This window comes from Typopeltis vanoorti, chromosome 9, assembly GCF_054136105.1.
Source record: "Typopeltis vanoorti isolate ZY-2024b chromosome 9, IOZ_Tvanoo_1.0, whole genome shotgun sequence".
NCBI classification, from domain to species: Eukaryota; Metazoa; Arthropoda; class Arachnida; order Uropygi; family Thelyphonidae; genus Typopeltis; species Typopeltis vanoorti.
In genome coordinates, this window is record NC_143557.1 from 59,992,219 (window position 1) to 60,011,746 (window position 19,528).

Here is a 19,528-nt window from a genome sequence, read left to right on the forward strand (position 1 = left end):
ACACGAAGCTTTTCAGCACGGTTCGGACCCTGTTTGGTTCCATACGATTCTTATTCTTAATGCTTAAAATAAAAATAAAAGCCATAGATCAGTTGTTGTCAAGACCAATAAACAAATTCGATGAAGAGATTGTTAGATAATACCCAGAACATAATTTCGATAACTGTTTCTAGCAGTTTCAGAAACTTTGAAACATGAAAATGAGTTGGCTGCATAAATTTTTGAGGTCTCTTATTTCTTACGTAAGAGAGTTCAAATTTTTGGTCTCCTATTCGGATACTTTTTGAATAAATCATCAAGCCACTAAACTGGATATGTCTTGAGCATGTCTGTGGAGATGGCAAGCAACGCTTCCATCTTTCTTCTTCTTTAAAGAAAAAAAAAAAATGGCGTTACAGAGGAGCAAGCAAAATAATCCCTTTCAGTGTCAATTTTGCAACATACCATTTAAAAAGGATGATAAAGAAAATTTCATTACTGGGTTTTACCATTTCGATAACGTCATAGCTCGTTTATTCAACACAGTAAATATTTAGGTAATCGCTCTATTACTCAACTGTTTATTGTTATGGATTAGAATAAAACCTTACGTTTTTTTTTTTTTTTTACTTTATCTGACTCACTAGTCACTGTCAAAGAACAGCTATCTAATTTTCTAATTTATCCAAAATAAGCTTACCACAAGTTTCAACGTTTCAACATTCTAGAGCCCATCCTTTCGTGTAATAAAAATGTACAGTATTTCACGTATACTAATTTACTTTTTTTTTTTGATGCTTCTTTTATTGGATTTTTAAATAATGTACTAAATTTCACGATAGAACTGCAAAAAAAAAAGTTAATATTATATGTACATCCAGTTAACAAAGTTCACGGTGCAAGAGTATGAAAAAATAAAATAATAATGATAATCACATCTTTGACTGGCAAGTGTGTCCAATTCGGACCTTTTCCGAAGGACTGAGAATTGAATAGATATCTCTGTAAAATGTGACATATCCCTAACAGTGTCACGTCGCTTTCGGGAGTTGAGCTGGAGTTTTGTCGAAGAGGTTCAGTTTTCCTAAGCGGTTCATAAACTGTCTTCATATTTCTGCCAGCGCTTCTCTTCAGATCTATATTTTGTCAATTTTTTATATACCTTTTCTCTAAATGTCAATAAACTATGCAAACACGCTTGTTTTATTAAATTAATGTTCAGCATATTGCATTCTTTTTTTATTGTTTATTCCTATGTTTGCTTGACTTGTAAGACTCCACGTCCTCCACTTTTTTTGAACAGATATAATAAATGTACATCATTGTGTGGTGCAAAACAAAGTTTGGTTCATTGTCATTAATTTTCGTGTTTTTCGGTCAAGTGCGTCCAAATCGGCTCGACTTGTATGTAGTCAATTCAATTATTCCTGTCATATCTGATTATAATGATGATCCAATGTATCATCATCATTATAATCAAATTCCTGATATATATACAGGATATGATAGTACTACATGAAAAATTACATCATTACTAACTTCCTCCAAATCAGTCTGTTAGCTGTCAAGATTCCAACATTATTAGATCTTATATTTCTATCTTCTAAGGCACTTTGTACCGTATCAATCTACCTATATCTTGGTCTTCCTCTTGGTCGTTTTCCTGCCAACCTGGCAGAGAACACTTGTTTGGCTAATCTTTCCTCTCCCATTCTATTTAAGTGACCATACCACCTGAGATTAGCTCTGCTAACGCATTCCTGGATGCTGGCAATGTCAAGTTCTTTCCTAATATCCTCGTTTTTAATATGATATTGCCATTGATGTCATCTGTTCAAACATTTTTAAGATTCAATGATTAAATCTTTTTTTTCTTTTTTTTTTTTCAGAAAGAAAAACTCACCTCTTTCCTGGGTTCTATTAATTCCTCTGCCGCGACATTTCTTTTTTATTTTATTTTATTCTGGGACCAAGATAATTATGTCCTCTTTGAAATCCTACATGCTGTTAACTCAAAAATTGAGCAATTCCTCTTCGCAAAGTTAAAAACATAAAGTTGGACATGCTAATCACCACTTACAAAATTAATTCGCTAATAATATGAGATCAGAAAAGTTTTTTTTTTTTCGTCTTTCTGGTGGACAATACTCTAAAAATATTTCCCACCATTTTTGCCAGGACATGAAACAAATCTGCTGATTTAATAACCTTCGGCGCATATTATTTCTTCAGTAGTGCATAGGACAGCTATCGAAAATATAACTGCTTAGCTCCTGACAATGCAAATGACATTCGTTTGGGGCCCGAGTGTAAAAAATTCTATCATTTGGACCATGGTACAAAAAATAAAAAGCAAAAAAATAAAAGGTTTATATTTCTTATATGTTTTTTTTTTGTTATTTTTTAATATTTTCTTAGAGTGGAATTACCAAGACTAAAAAGCAGATTTAAGATGTAACATAATTATAAAAGAAAAACTTTGTATTTATCAGTTTAATTTTTGGCTTACTATTTTTGAGCTAAGTATTATACTACTTTTTATAGAGTTCATTTCCTCCCCCAAATTTTTTGGAGGAAATGTGTTGGGAGAGATATATTCTTCCGCTATGAAAGTAAAAATGCTAAACACCCATTTTCGAACTACACTGTCGGATGCTCTTGAGATCTAATACTGCTGTTATCTTTTGTTTCACTCTTAGGACTTTCATCCGCCCTTACAAGCATAAACTTTGAACCACTCAGTTAATTCTCGTCACTGTTGGTTTCCCGCTGTATAACCAATCAGGTTTGGTCCTAAGTTCCAGGTTCATTTGCCGAAACATTCCTTTTCAAAATTCCGATATTCTACGTTCTCAATCCATAATCCCGAGAATATTTTTCGATCATAGAATTCATATGATCATGATCATAGATCATAGAATTCGATCATATTTCCGATATTTTCTCAGAATCCAGATCTTGTCCACTAGATCTGTTTCCAGTCATTTAGATTACCCGTAAAACAATATATCTTGTACTGAAGCCTCTTACAGCTTCATTGTTCACTTCAATGTTCTCTGTCTGAATTTCGCTATTTGTTTTGAGGCCGATTTGTTTCTTTGAGGAATTACCCCCCCCCCCCCCCCCCAAGTTTGTTAGGGAAAGCCTTGTCATCTCTTGAGACTAGCTAATTCACCGTTTATTTCAGACAGTTGCTACTCATCTAGTGATTGAATCCCTGTTATGCGGTTTGAACATAATATACTGACCTCATGGCCAGAGTTGCCTTTGTGCCTTTTCAACTTCAAGTCCGATTGCAACTTTGTTGATAACAGCGAAATTTTCATATGTTTTTGATTTTAGCCTTAGAAAACGCATAACTTTATGCTTTAAGTCATTTTATACTATTAAAAGTGCAAATTTTTAGCCTTTTTTTTATTAATATTTTTTTAGTAGTAGCAAATTAGGGTTATGTCTGTTCGTTAGTATTACAATTATTATTTTAAATATAAATAGTATTATAAAGTATAATACATATTTTATTATTATATTTTATTTTACAGTATTGTTATTGTAAAATAATGAACAGTACTTTGGTAAAAGCTTTTTTTTTTTTTTTTTTTTGAAACCTGAAAGATATATCTTATTTTATGATTCTTCTAGTTTTCTAGATCGGTGACCTGGGTAGTAATATTCATCTATTTTTTTTTCCCCATTTTTAGTTTTTTGCACTCTTTATTTTTACGTCATATTCATCAGTCTTCGGGCAGTGATGAATAATTATCCATCAGTGCCTGAAATGACATAAGGAGTTTGGCCCTGTTCAACATTTTAGTCGTGGTTAGGGACTTGTCTCGCCGTACCTCTTTTTATCCAACTTATTATGCCCGTCCGTATACGAAATGCGGTCTCCTCTGTTGATCAAGAGGAGGTAGAGTAACACGAGCAGAACAGATAGAAATTCTGTTGCTTTTAACTTTTGACAAGAATTTTTTTGCAGTCATAATAATCCGTGTCGAGTCAGGTCTTTCTTAAACAAACCGAGTTAGTCAGCCCCTCGCAAATCATTTCAAATAAATAGTTTTAAGATTTTTATGATAATCCATCCATGATAGATTGAGAACCTATGGTATATTAGCAAAGGAAGTTTAGTCTCCAGGAAGAGGAATAAAATTTGTTATTTGCTGATAGTTTTGATATTTATTTATTTTCTCCTTTTTTATTTAACATCAAGATTATCAGTTGTTGTTTTTTTCTCCTCACTGTAGGGGGAATTTCCTTATTTTAAACATTTAAAAAGTTTAGATAACTATTAATTTTGGATTACTAAATTCGTGGTCTTTCGCCATTTGCTACAAACATCCAGTGCCAACTTGTAGGATGCATGTGCTCTCGTGGCCTTCTCTAAAATGATAATAATAATCATATGACTATCCTAAGCTTGATCAAAGCGAGTACGTTTACCGCAGTGAAACTATACTAGCGACCCACCTGCATTGCTTCGGGTATAATTCTTGTTAGTGTTCATTAATTTACTTTATTAATTTATCCATAAAAAAAGGGACGTGAAATTAAGATAATTTATTAACGTTGCAATAAACTGCTTGATTCTTTTTTATTCGCCTCTGAATGCCAGCAGTTTTGAGGAAGCTTCTCTCATCTCCGCTAACTGATCCCCCCCCCCCCTTAGCACTTTTTTTTCTATCCGAACGGGAATGATAAATTGCCGTTATGGTAAATCACTGGATCTGTGTTTCTTCGCATTTATAGTGTGTTCTATTCTGGCATGATTGATTGTCTGTGCGAATTTTATAGTCTTGTGCGGATGAGAAATAGTACAAACAAAAGTGAAACTATTCCTTGGCATTTAGACAACATTGTATCTTCCTCTTGACTTCAAAGATGGATTAGTTTTCAAAGAATTGTTGATAAAAATTGTATTTTATCTTTCTTGGCTAATCGACTGGGAATTCTATGGCACCAGTTGTCAGCAGAAGAATGTAAGTAAGAAGCAGGATTGCGCAATTGGAAGCAAGCATTTTTGCCAGAGTATGTGTCGCCGAAAGATAGTTGTGTGTAATTTACATGCGTCGAGTGTAAGCAGTTATTAATCTTTTTTCGAACAAAGCTGGTCTGTATAATGAAATGCTTTTGTTTCGTTTCGTGCAAATAAGACAACTCCCATGTTCTCACAATAGCAACATGCTCTAAATGACAAAAGCAGTCATCTTTCGTTGTCAATAGAACGAGGTATTGTAGCACGCTTTTACTCTCAAATCTTCTGCGTTCGAGTTCAACTTACCAGAAATATTGCTATATTTGAGATCTTTAAGAAAGCAAAAAGGAACTAAATGAACTGTTTCATCGCATCAAAAAGCTACGTGTACATATGATACAATGCACTCTGAACTAGTCACTCAGCTTTCCCTCCCTTCCTCAAGTGTTACGTAAAATTTATGAATACCCCTTAGATATTAGAAGGGCAAATCAAGGGTTGGATAAAAACGAAAAATCTTTGTAATTTCTCTATCAAATAATGCAGTCACACAACTCAATGAAAATCATCTTATATTCAGTAAATTATTTTTAACAACCTCCTAACGGAGGTTGTTAAGAATAAATAGTTCACAAATAGTTTTATGGCGATAAAATATGAAATTAATGTAATAACTGTAAATAAACCGTCTTTAAACATCAAATATATTTTCAGTTGAATTTATTTTAACCAGTTATCACTTCTTACTGCAATGTGGTTCTAACCGTCCAGCACTGATCCTGCAATACAATAAGAAGTGTTAGTTAACGATTCGTGTTTGGTTACTTGTCATCTCGTTCATTCATAATTTCTTTGAGAATGCATATAAATTAGATATTAGAATATTAGTCACTTAGTAGACGTTTTTGTGGATCTGAATAAAATCGGATCGTCAGCAATGGCGGAGTGTTATTAGAGTTTGTCAACCATTTCACTAAAGTTGTTACTTTAGTTAGAAAAGAGGGAAGTATGGATGCTATGTTTTTCCTGTTTGTCCTCGAAGGAACATTTTGCTTTACCAGAGTCACTACATAATATTCATGCATTAATAATAATTATTTCAATTATAAAATATTATTTCGCAAGAGAAAGAAAATAGCACGCTTCCTTTTTCAGATATGAAAACTAAACCAGAATTCAGCCTACGATAACAATAGCAAACAAATGTGAATCGCTTACTTATTTCTGAAGCATCTCATCTGGAAGTTAAACAGCGTAATCTAATGTTTAAACAGTTTATTTGTCGAGATGAGTTCCGTGTAACGAACTGCTTCTCGATTTACCGAGAAGTGAACTGCTAGTCTGGTAAATATTGGCTTTTTATTGTGTTTAATGAAATGCAACCATTTTTATCTCCTGAGTGAGTATCTTACTTCCTTGCACGATGAGCGATAACCTTTACGTACCCCATTAATTTTCATGTGCAGTTCTTTACTGAAGACCAAATATAAAGTTCAAAATGGTGCACTTATTACTTTATAACCAGTAATATTCAGTGTTGCTTGCTAACATTTTTAATGTGGTCTTCAAGAGCATATCCAGAAATCAGTTTAACCGCCCAAAGAGCCACGCGGATAAAATATATAAAAAATATACGCTTCATAGCCATATTATTTCTATAATATCCAAATGTTATATTCATTTGAATGGATACTTCCCATCCGTGTAATTATGGACGTATGCATGCCAAAGCCGATACAGTAGTTAAAATTAGTTATATATAAAAGTCATACTATCAGTAATAAGTACGCATTCATTCGCGCACCCAGTACTTATGAATTTTATGCAATTTGTTTATTGTTTAAGCTGGGGTAGGTTGAATATGAGCTACTTATATACTGTATATAATACTACTCTTCCATTTAATAATTTCCGGTATAAAAAAGTTACACACCATGAGAATGGTCACGTTATTTGCATTGAGAACATTCGCGAGAAAAGTTTTTCTTTAAAAAACGCAACAAATCTAAAACTAGAATTTGGATATCAGACATACCACTTATTATTGAGAACTGGCGTGAAACCTGCGGAACCTCAGTTTAAAAAATGGAGATGTACAGCTCAGAGTATCTCATTGATATGTGTGTTTTTTGAAATTTTTAATTAAAATTTATTAATAAACCGAAGGACATGCTGATTTCCTGTGTAACTGTTCATTTTTATTACCAGTTGGTAATAAAACTGTTCAGTTTTATTACCATCGGATACGCCTCCTTTACAAGTTTTAGATATATTTAATTCCTTGGGTTTTAAAGCAATCTCTTTTAATAAGTTATAAATATCAAATTATTTCCATGTTAGGTAATCGCCTGATTAAATAATAGGGAATAATTATTTCCATTTTGGGTAATCTGGTTAATGAATATGCTTATCAATTCCTGTATATATTTTGCTATTAGTTTTACATGAACGTTTCTTTAAAAAGCAAGGTTATAAGCAGGTCTCGACAAATTATGCAACATCCTATTCGCCACGTAACAAATGTCCCCATTTTTTAAAAATGATTGTCTCAATAACTTAGTAGACGTTCCAGAAATTTTTATTGCATAAAAATATGTAATATTTTTAATAAATAAATAATCTACTTGAAAGGTGATAATTCATTAATATTTCGTTAGCATGCATGCTTTTAATTATGATAACAATTACCTAATCCCTTCAAGATATTTATAATACTTTTTTTAAAATGACTAATCCTTAGATAATCCTTAAATAATCAAGCTAATTTCCATATTTCATAAGAAAGATGATCTCGCACCACGCAATGAAAATTCATGAACCTCCATTTGCGAATCTCAGTGGCAGTAGGACTCGAATCCAAAACACTGTTGATCCTGCCATTCAGCCAGCGGTTTTAATATTATCATTATAGAGTAAAGAGAACATATTAGTAGCACCATAAAATCTGTATACGGAGTGCTATAAGGAGCTTCTTTCTCACAGTTTATTCAATATACATTAACGACATAGTTCAACTTTTTCTTCAAAGGCTTGTGATTTCGGTAGACTGAAGATGCCGCGTAGTCTCGACCTACGCAGATTCACAACGCCAGCAAATAATGCTCAGCATGATTTCAACCGAATAGTAAAGTAGTTTCGAAAAAAAAACCTGATCTTACTTAATATAGAAAAACACAAATTGATATTAAGTCCCGGAAACACAGCATACCTGCTAAAACACAACCCTGTAATATAACATAGCCAAAAACAACTGATCAATAAATAACTTCTGCAAATCCGCATTTACACAAACCTGTGCGATCCGTCATTGTGTATAGCTCCTTTTCGATCGACAAACTCCACAAAATGAAGTCGTGGACCAGAATATCAATTATGATGTATACGATAGATGATAGAAACACTGACCGCAGTGACAAAAATATTTAGTCAGTATGGTCCAACACACACACACACACACACACACACACTACACGAATTACCCAAAGACAACTTTTAGTCTGAATATAGCATAGGGGCGGAAGTGTATTCTGTATACATGGCTGTCTTGAAAATCTTTGTGGTAGTTGATGAGGGTGTACTCCCATAAACTGCTTTCAAAGTGCATATATTTCACAGACAGCCATCCACCCAAAAAAAGAAAGCCATTTTTGACATAAAGTAATAGTAAGTTTTAGATAACAATGACTGATTAAAAAAATAATAATAATTTAGATGCAAGTAACAGCAGTTTGCTTAGTGCAGAAATAGACTTTAACATTGAACTAGTGAGTTGAACTTAAATTTATTTATTGTCCGCTAAGGTTGGCTTATTTATATCCCTAGCCCGCATTTCTCCAGGCTCTTCTGTATATATATATTCAGTGATCATTTATTGCTGATCAACCTATTCACTTCGCTAGCGGACTCATATATGTAATCCTCTGATTATGAAATTGGGGTAATTAGTAATTTTCAGTTGGAAAACAGAACACAAGAAATTATGTATAACTGTTTTATGATACGAATTAAGAAATTGAAATAAGTGGTATAAGTGAAAAATTGAAGTCAAATAATTTTTAAGGAGAAATAGTAAAATCCTGTATTGATCAAATAAACAAAGGTGTCTCTAAGAATATTTATAACGAAAATCTCTAAATGCCAGTCATCACACAATCTTCGAAAGGAAAAAAAAAATGATGAGAAGATAATCAACAGCTCCTTTCTTCTTTCACTCAAAAAAAAAGTCCTCTCTTGTGACGTCTGATTCCTTTTGCATAAGTTTTCTTATGAAAAGAAAGGAAATTAAAATTCGACGATAATCTCGAAGTATTTTGTAATTCGACATTATCGGCATTTTCACATACACACATAGAATCACTGAAAAAGAATCTCTTCCCTTGCCTCACCTTGTAATTTAATCTGTCTATTCCGTTCAGTGTTGCTCAGGATAACATGTTTGATCATAAAATGAGAAATGGCACCGTAGCGTAAGAGACTTTAGTTTAGCACACTTCACTAAAGCATGAAAACAGCACCAGGTATTACAAAAAAATACATAGACGGATTGTTTTATAGTAAATCCAGCAATTTCATGAATGCAGCACTGACATGTCCGAACAAGTCTGATCTTGTGTAAACAAGACTATATCTTTCCACCAGGCCCTCTCGGTCAATCAGTCAGAATATCGTAGCATCCGATCTCACTGCTTAGCATTACATGAAGAAGGCTTTTGTGAATTACGTTAGTGGCTTCCTCCCCCCTCTCATTTCAACGAAGAACGAATGGCTAGTGCATAGGAAAGCTCTTTTAATGTAAACGAAGTGAGTTCCTGTATTGGCTTCGTATATCGAGTGGTAATAAACTCCTGTTTATTACCAAAAAGGCTATGAAATTTCTCTTCAATTATAGAGTACCTGTGAAAGGATTGTGCGAGTGGCATGCTGTTATCCAGCATAAGATAAGACCATCGTGTTTCTTATAGAAACAACCGGCATAAAAGACATGTTTCATTGTTACATCGAAGGTCCTAGAGAATCTAACACTTGCTTATTCAAAATATTAATCTTCTGTAGGGTTCAAGATTAAACTCTGTAGGTTTCAATAGTGCATCTTTGTTAGTGCAACTAACAAAAAGGTATTATTCCCCCCCCCCCCCATATGTTCTCTCTCATTCAATTCATTAGAGGAAACGTACAATTAGTGAACTAGAATGACAACAGTTCAGCACAGTGAAATCCATTTGTGAGGTTTTTTTTTTGATTTTTTTTCCCTACCAATGTAAAGTCCGGATTTTCACCAAACCGGACTTTGTGTTAGTTTTTTTTTTCTTTTTAATGACAAAAAACGAAATTAAATCTATTGACCTTTAATATACAAAAATAACGGGGGAGAGGGGGTTCTGTTAGAATAGTTGTTAGTAGCGGCATAAAACGAAACAGTCTTACAAAATCAACTTAAATACTGTTAATTTCTCTCCCAACTTCGCACTTTTATCCTTTAACACCTATGAAAAAGCAACAAGAAAACACACCGATTTTTTGGCTAAAGAGGAATGTGTAACGCTCTGGCTCTACTAAGCCGGAAATAATAATGAAATATACCTATATAACACTACATTTATTTACTCAACAGTAACAAAATACATAAAGCATAGAGATGTCAGCAACTCCTTTACAAAGCATTCTTTAGTGCCTTCCAAACTCGACCAACAACTTGATTTTTGTGTTTTCGCTTTGTTTCTCCCTGACTCAATGGAGAGTCTCTCATGCCTCCTCCTTGCTTGTCCTTCGACTTTTTCTTGATACTGTTTTTCTTCAATAAGTAAGCAGATCGCATTCTTTCCCACAAATCGCTCGTTTCAACTCTTCTCAATCCCTTCGGCGTTATAATCCACTTTTCTGGTTCTGAAAGAAAAGGCATCCAATTGAAGCCATAGTCCTTCAGCTTGGCCTTCAACTTGCGACGGCGCTCGTTGTTCCGCTTAATTCTCTTATTTTCTTTGCGTCGTGCCTTTAAAACTTCTTTATCCGACCTGCAATGAAAAAACGACTGTTAAGTCATTCTGCAACATTGAAGACACAAAGTGATTCTCAGATGATTTATCAGAATATTTTTTTGAAGACTGCAACGCATAAATGCTTCTGATTTACTTACTTAAATACGGTTACTTTCTCCACTTCGGTACAAAAATGCACGTTTTCGGAAGCCTCAGAATTTTCTCCGCTGCATCTTACATCTCTTCTTTCGTCCAGAAATATCTCAGCAGACTCTTCGGTTGCTTTCGAATCTCCTTGAAACAAGATCTCTGATGACTCTATTCCTTTAACAGCATTTTCGTTTGATGTGTCTTCAACTAACTGTTTTGTGTCGTCTCTTTTCTTAAAAATATTACGTAGCGCAGTGTGAGGACGGTTGATGGTGAAGACCGACTTTGGTAAAGTTGGGGACGACCCTGCACAAGGACAGATTCCTACAGGAAACAAGAAGGTAAATGCTACAATAAAATTATTGATCTATGAAACATGTTTGGGAGAATATAATTAAAACACATCGTCATCATCATCTACTACCGATAACGAATTAATGACAATAAATCCCTATGTTTAACAGTCTAACAATCTGAGTCACAATATGTTGCCGACATTTTAAGCATTTCACTCATTTCTTTTATGTGACTCCCGCTTGCGAAAGGTTATAAACTTATAATACAGTAGTTGGGATAAGAATTTTTTATTTTATTAATGTTTTATATTTTTTTGTGTTTTGTATTCTTTTTTTTTACCTGGAAACCCTGCTCTAGAGAGAGACTAAACATGGAACTTTTTCAAGACACTTCAGTCCTCTAATAAACAGAGTGATAGTCTCACGCCGAACTACGAAATTCATCTACCACCTAAAGACAATCAGATATATCAGTATCCACGGTGAGATTCTAACCACAGTCTGTTGGTTGGAGAGCGCTTATCATTCGGCCAACGAGACCGGTAATAATTTCGCAAATATTTCTCTATAGGAAAAGCATGCTAGCATTTCAATTAACTTTCAAATAAAGAATATACTTACGTCCAAAAACTCGTATAATTCTTCCCATATTAAAGTTTCTCTTATTTCTTATTATTGTTAAGCTAAGTCCACCATCTCTTGTCAAATTATCTTAATATATATGAAATTATTTAGCAATGCAGCATCAAAAATAGCATCTATATCGCGCACAAGTAGCCAAAGAAACGCCACAGAGGTGTTGCTGCAGACAACAAACAAAAGAGACTTAAATCAAAAATTAAGTATTGATGAAGGTAAAACGAAACAGAAACATTAATAATAGGTTCACTAAATATTATCTGTTCCCAACGGAAAAATGCTGTAATTCTGCAGAGAAATATAATAGTTATATGCATGTTCCAACTTTCCCTCCACAATAGATTGTAAACTTTTCAGCTACAGTTTTTAGTATTTGCATTACAAAATTTTAACGTACTCCCCCCCCCCCCACACACACACATCAGACGGGACTTTCTGAAGCGATTCATCATAAACAAGCAGAAACGTGCACAGACATGTTGGTTAAAACATATCTCGATGTGTTGAAACATGGTTTATCTTCACAGTTATTTCTCACTGGATTGAAAAAAAAAAAAACCTCCAAGAATCTCGGGTCTCTCTCTCTCTCTCTCTCTCTCTCATTACAGAAATACTATCGCTATTTTTTTAAAGCAGTTTTAAAGATGAACTATACTTATACCTTATATATATCATATGGATTTTCATCCAAATAGAAATGGAAACAGCACATTAGAAGAATGGACAATAGTAGAATCACTAAACAAATCCTTGAATACAAACCGTGGGGAAGAGATCAGTTAGAAGACAATATAAAAGATGGAATGAGACCGTAATAATTCCCGAGGCCTAATACAAGATAGGAAGAAGAAGATGATGATGATATCATATGGATAAAGGTGCGATCAAATGAACAAGCTCTTGTGCCGTGAGTGAATAGTTTATTCCTATTTTACACACACGTACACAGAAAGAGTTGATAAATTATGCAAAGGGCTATTCGCTACAGAAAAATGTATGCTCTCCCAAGACTATTTTTTTTTAATTATATGTCCTAGCAGGTCAAAAGGAGTTGACTTACTAGGGCACTCATTAATCAAGTGAATAGTTCTGCTGCATTTGTGTTTTCTTAAAAATATTTTGTTTGGAGTTTTTTATTATTATTAAATAAAAAGCTTATATTTTGCCCAGTCTGACGCTACTCGTCAGGAGTAAGCGTATTTGTCGAACTCTGTGTGTGTGTGTGTGTGTGTGTGTGTGCGCGCGTCTAATACACATATATGCGTGTGACATATGGCATACCCCGATCATACGACACATTAGGTTCTAGAAGACCGTCGTATAATGAATCAGTTTTTTTTCCCACGCTTGTGAACGCATGTAATGATTACATAATTTTTTTAAGCAATCATAAATAATGTAAATAAAGCATTTATTTACGTCAAATACACGAACTAAAAATTTCGAATAATTTTCGTAAACGAAGTTTTTCTGAATAGCTTGGATTAAGGGAAGAACACGCCAACCAGTTTGATCATAAATCTACACCATTAAACGTTTTTACCATTTCGGTTATAAGATTGTCGCGTTTACGTATAACTGTAATGTTAACTAACGTAACCCTTTTCACTTAGCTTAGAATTTTATCTTCTTTTTTAACTTTTTTTTTTTCTTTGTAAGTTTCGCCTGCGGTCTCTCCAAATGTCCGATACACCATCGTCACTAAATTTAATAATGTTATTCGTAGTATCTAATGCAATGGATTCATGCGTCTTCTTTGTATACTGGAGCAACAACAGCACCCCTACTTTAAATTTTATCTGCCATCATTAACAACAAAAAATAAAAAAAGTTTATAATTCACAGCGAAACACCAAAACATCAGTGACGTAGCGAGCAACAACGTCTTAAATAAACGTTTCACGAAAGCTGCGCATAGATTGATTCACGGCAGGCATCATGTCGCTAAAACTGTCATATGAGCGGATGCAGCGTCGTATAAAGGCATTGTTCATAACTAAAAATCGTCGTAAGACGGGGTATTACTGTATATGTACGTACCACACACACACACACACACACACACAGATACACATGTGGTGTGCAGTTCTTTATTTTTAAAAATTATTTAAAGATCATGAAACTATTTCACAGCAAGCCTTTTTAATTTGTGCATCTTATGACAATTTTATTAATTCACAAAAGGTCTCTATAACAAGAATTCACAATGGTTGGCAATTCTGTATCTCGAGGAATTTATAACCGATTATATAGCTGAAACTTACACAGTATTTAATATACCATACGTTAGCAACCTTTTGTTTGGAGAGAGAGCCTAATAAATAAATGAAACGAAAGAAAGAAAAGTGTTAGCCTATTTGTCTGAGAAATACGTGTCACTACTCTAATCAGCATGCAGTGAATTCGTATTCCACTATGGATGATGCGAAAATATTTATGTGGGAATGATTTTCTTCGCCTGGTGTAGAATCAGTCAACCAATATTCTTTTCGTATTGATTGTCGATAACAGAGTATTAAGGTTTCTGTCTCATTTTCTTTTCCTTGTATTTTGGTTTAATTTCTAACGTTTCTTCGTGGTTTTCATTAACAATCGGCAATAATGAGAATCGACATCGCCTTGGATTACTTTTTATCTATTTTGTATGTCTCGTACACATATAGTGAATTCGACATCTTTTGCTCGATGAAATTGTGCATCTCGCCACTACCCACATAGAAACCACAGGGGGGGGGGGGATAGAAGTTCAAACTGCAAATAGAGACGTCCTTGAAAATATACTCTATATAACTCCAAACCAACAAATAATTACTTGAAGCAGACGAATCAAACAGAAGACCTGAACGTCAAGCACGTAGCCTGGACACCCTTAACGACTTTTCTGCAGCCGGGAACGTCATGATTCTAGGACTGCCAGAATCCATGTACGTACAACAACGTCGCAGGACTCCCTGATATCTTTGACTTAGCGATACCACAAAATATCGCTCACCAATATAAAATAAGTGCCATGGACTACCTCAGTTCTGACCACAAGCCAGTTTTGCTCTAAACTGGGCTCACAATACGAACATATCCCAGATCGGCTCCGAACTGTCAACTGGACTCATTGAAGCCCGCTCTACATGGATTGAATCTATTGTCCTAGTTCTTGCGAACGAAGAGGTGCTTAAACACTATTGTAATCAACAATCAACACGGGGTGTTAAAACTTCAGTCCTTAAACATATAGGATCAATCGCTCTGGAAAATGAACAAAGTTCTTTCTCTCTCTCTCTCTCTCTCTCTCTTTCTCTTCACAGTGAACCTGATCACGTTTACCGTGCGCATACAAAGTTAAAGTTTTTTCCAATAGCCTAGAGAAGAGTATGGCACAAACTATACCCATGTGCGGCCTACGAAAATCCATCCAACCGATGTCCCTCCCCCACCTCCGAGGTGCACGAAATCATTATCATCAAACTTAAGAATAAGAAAATACCAGGTCCAGATAGGATTTCTAACAAAAGCATCAAATGCCTGCCGTGATGAACATAGTGATATTAAGTATTAAGATATCACTACTACTCGTCACGATGGAAAGTAGCTGAATCTTAATCCCAGTACCAGGAAAAGCAGCACATTTCCTCTCCCCTTCTCCTAATTATCGCCCCAACAAACAGTTTTGATTCTGAGAGAATGACTGCTCTAACAATTTAGTATATTGAGTTAATAATTAACAATCTAGATGTCGCTGTCTTACATTATCATATTTAAAAATGATTTATCATATCAGTTCTCTTTATGTAGTACAACAACATTTTTCTTATGAAATTTACTTCCTCAGTTTTATCCATTTTGCATTATTATCACCTCCGTTAAACAATGTTTCCCACTTCATACTTTTAATTCTCTCGTCATGCTCTTAAAGTTAGTTATCCTCCTTGAAATTAAATTCAGCTCTTTTAAGCAGAGCTTACTAATAAACATAATATTATCTTCGCCACTTCCTTCGTGATTCATATGATCGGCATAACAATTATCACACGTTGTCAGTCCTGCCCACTCAATCAGTACTCTTCAGCTAATCTTTTTTTATGCGGTAATTTACAAAGTTGAATAATTTGAGCAATTGCGTCCCCTTACTTTCAGACACTTGCATGGTGTCATTTACAGAATTTTTCGTATGTAATAATATAGGTTAGAAATAATAGCGTCCGCGCGGTTAGCGGAGTGGCTGTGTTCTTTGCAACCATATGCCTGGGAAAGGAGTGTCCTGGGTTCGATTCCCGTCGCTGACGTGAGGAGCTTAAAGATCTTACTCAGACATAGTCAAGTGAGCCGGTCTTGGGCGTGGACCGCAGGGTTTTTCTGGGATTTTTCCTCCCGCAAGCAGGCAAACCGAAACTGTGAACACACTCATTTACAGACTTGGACAGGGATCCTCGGGACGGCTTGTAAGGGCTTAAGATAACTCCGTAACAGGCCAATAGGCCTAATAGGAAGAAGAAAAAGTAGAAATAATAATGGTTGCACCTGTTTGGAGAACTCGTTCGCAGAGTATATACAGGGTGTTCGGGATAAATTTGACAGTTTCGTAAGGAAAAAGAAAATCTTCTTTGTATCTATTAAATTTAATGAATTGACAAAAAAACATTACAGGCAGAGTTAATTACAATACTATCAACAAGATTTACTCAAAATAACCACCATTAGCATCGATCACAGCTTCAATTCTGCTTCGGAACCTCGAACAAGCTGATGCTACAGTCTCCCTGGGAAGGGCCGCAAAAACTGTTTTAATTTTATCCATTAACTGGGCTTTTGTATTACTGGAAGTGCGATTGGTGTCTTTTTCAACTGCGCCCCATACAAAATAATCCATGGGGTTAAGGTCTGGGGAGTTTGGAGGCCAAACATTTGGACTGGTGAAGTCGTAGAAATTTTCAGACAACCATTTTTGACTTTTCCCAGAGGTGTGGCAAGGGGCCGAATCCTGCTGCCATACATACGGCCTACCATTGGCTACCCTTGTTATCCAGGGCTTGACTACAGTTAGCAACTCCACGAACAAAGCCCGAATTCCAATGCCAGGGTTCTTCAACACCTGTTCCTGCAGATTTGCGAGGAATTCTGCTGTACGAACGCAATCAGATCGTCTGCTAGGGATCTTTCTTCTTGCTACATCCTCGTAGTCACCATTGCAAGTCTCTAGTTCATGCCTGATTGTCTTTACTGTATTCAGGGAGCATTGGGCAGCAGTCGTAATATCCTTATTTTGATGGCGGGCACGAATCATCATGATACAAGTTATTCTCTTCCATGATTCAGGTGGGTTCCAGCTATCCATCCTTTCTGACATCTTGTATATGAATGAAGAAGGGTCCAAACTTTTAAATGAAGAGAAGTGTGTGTTAATACATGTAACTTACGGAAAAATATAATTAATTATAAATATGTCAAATTTATCCCGAACACCCTGTAAGTTCTTTTCGCTATACACTTTGGTATTATTAGGTCTAGCTACTCACTGATGAAGCCTCAAAAAAGGCTGAAACCGGTCTGGGTAGTGACCTCCCTCCATAATGTAATAACAGCATATATTTCCTAGGAAATGTGTTTTTACATTATGGAAAATACCTAAGAATAGCGATCTGAATTTCTCCACTTTTGCAACGAGCTGCCCGGTATTGTACTACGTACTAGGATCACTTGCATTTGCTAACGTCGCCGATACTTTATAGTTTACTATATTCGCAAGAAACTCTCTGATTCCAATCTTTGAGTTTCTTATTCGGTTTTAAAACTATGTGGGATTTAATATCCCCTTAATTTAAGAAATAATAGCATTTCTAAAGCTATTTCAGGAATCGTGAATATTGTTCTTAAAGCACTTGAGCAAATAGTAGAATAGCATTTAGTAGAAACAAATATTAACTTGTTATATCAGTTGTTGCAATGATTCCATTTGTGTATCTGCCATATTACCTCTAGTAATATGGCAGATATTCAGTCTACATTATTAAAGTCTGGAATGTATATACTTATAGAAGAGCGGAGCAGACCTATATCCAGCTTGTTCCAAAAAAAGTGAGATAAAGAGTCATCGGACCTTCATCCATTGTCCTCGCCTCGGTACTCTGGAGGGCAGCTTCTTCACTACTGGAGACCCATCAATTAGTGATAATCAATATGAATTGCTCTGCTATTGCTCTACAGAGGATCTCCAAATCGGTCTTGGACAATCATTGGATTGTCCAAGCCTTGGAGGAGTTGGGGAAGCCGTATGGTTGCTACTGACATTTCCGAGACATTTGATCAGATTTGGAATGGAGGCCTTCTTATCGAGCTTATGATTTACTTCTGTTTCTTCCAATTACGTTGCGGTTTTCCTCTATAATCGTGACGATGGATGTTTTTCTCACTTTTTCCTTCAATTGCCTGAGTACCACCAGGCCTTTGCGCTTTCATCCACACGCTCCCTCCTGTGCATTGGTAGCCTTCGCTGGTGTCCGAGTCCTATCTATAACTTTACTAATAACTGTACATTCTGTTGTTCTTCATTTCACAAATATTACAATGCTTGAATAATTGAGGCTTCGAAATCTTCTATCGCCCGATAAACACTAATCTTATTTTCGTTTTTCAGTGGAGTGAAGGTTGTTTACAATTACGGCCAAAGCAACTGTTGAGTGTGTGTTTTGCTGGTGCTGGCCAGTTTGTCTATTTTGTTGGATGAAAATCCAGAATTTCGGTAATGAAAGTAAAGTTTTATATATATATATCCCATATGGCTAACTATGAAAAAAAATGTTTAGTTTCTCATAGATAGGATTGATTGGCCTCCTCTTCTAGGGAAAAAAAACAAACAAACTTAGTGTACACTCCCGTACAAGATACACACTACTTTTCATCTGTGCAATTCTTAAAGTTGTGGATCATGAATTTTTCCAGTCTTGGAGTACTATTCTCATTTTTGGACTCTTTTATGTGGATCACATAAAAATGCTTGATGCTATCCAGAATGATTCCTCTCTCACAGACTCAGTCCAACTTTCTTATAGATTTTCCGTTTTTGTATTACGCTTTTTCTATGGATATTTTAACAGGCATAGCTCTGCCGAACTAGCCACCAATATCCTTCCATTTTTCTCTGATAATAAAGTGGCGCGAGTGCTGCTATTCAACATTTATACACAGTTTCGACTTCAAACTTATCCTATTAATCGCGTCCTCTTTCATTCCAGATACGTTTATTGTAACAGCCCATCTTACCACCGTTTTTTTACGGACTACAACCTCCAGCTGTTTAAGAAGCACATCAGCAACTTCTTTTTTTCTTATCCTCGTGAGAAACGTATACCACTATTGTGTTATCAGTTTTGTAACCTCTCGTTGTGGGATTGATACATAAAAGAACTCTTGTCAGACCCTACGCAATGCATTCACAGATGCTATAACTTCTCGAATACAACACTTCAGTTCATTAAGCATTCTGAATAGTAGTGGGGTGTAAATACATTCTTTGATAGATT

General features: G+C 35.3%; 1 protein-coding gene across 1 annotated transcript; it reads right to left on the reverse strand.

Moving 5' to 3' along the window:
- Nucleotides 1-10,604: 10,604 nt before the first annotated feature.
- Nucleotides 10,605-18,464, reverse strand: LOC150103078 (uncharacterized). Its single transcript, XM_090398089.1, has 3 exons — nucleotides 18,374-18,464; nucleotides 11,088-11,403; nucleotides 10,605-10,965 (listed from the first exon to the last, which is right to left on the reverse strand). Exons 1-3 carry the CDS (start codon nucleotides 18,462-18,464, stop codon nucleotides 10,605-10,607), a joined length of 768 nt encoding a protein of 255 aa, XP_090254215.1.
- Nucleotides 18,465-19,528: the final 1,064 nt, after the last annotated feature.

Bases quoted from the DNA above. Each gene is read 5' to 3' on its own strand.
- LOC150103078 (XM_090398089.1), bottom strand. From the start codon at position 18,464: ATGAAAGCGCAAAGGCCTGGTGGTACTCAGGCAATTGAAGGAAAAAGT. The intron at 11,404-18,373 runs GTAATTGGAAGA...TGTTTCCTGTAG, and splicing joins TTATAGAGGAAAACCGCAAC to GAATCTGTCCTTGTGCAGGG. The intron at 10,966-11,087 runs GTAAGTAAATCA...TTTTCATTGCAG, and splicing joins GAGAAAGTAACCGTATTTAA to GTCGGATAAAGAAGTTTTAA.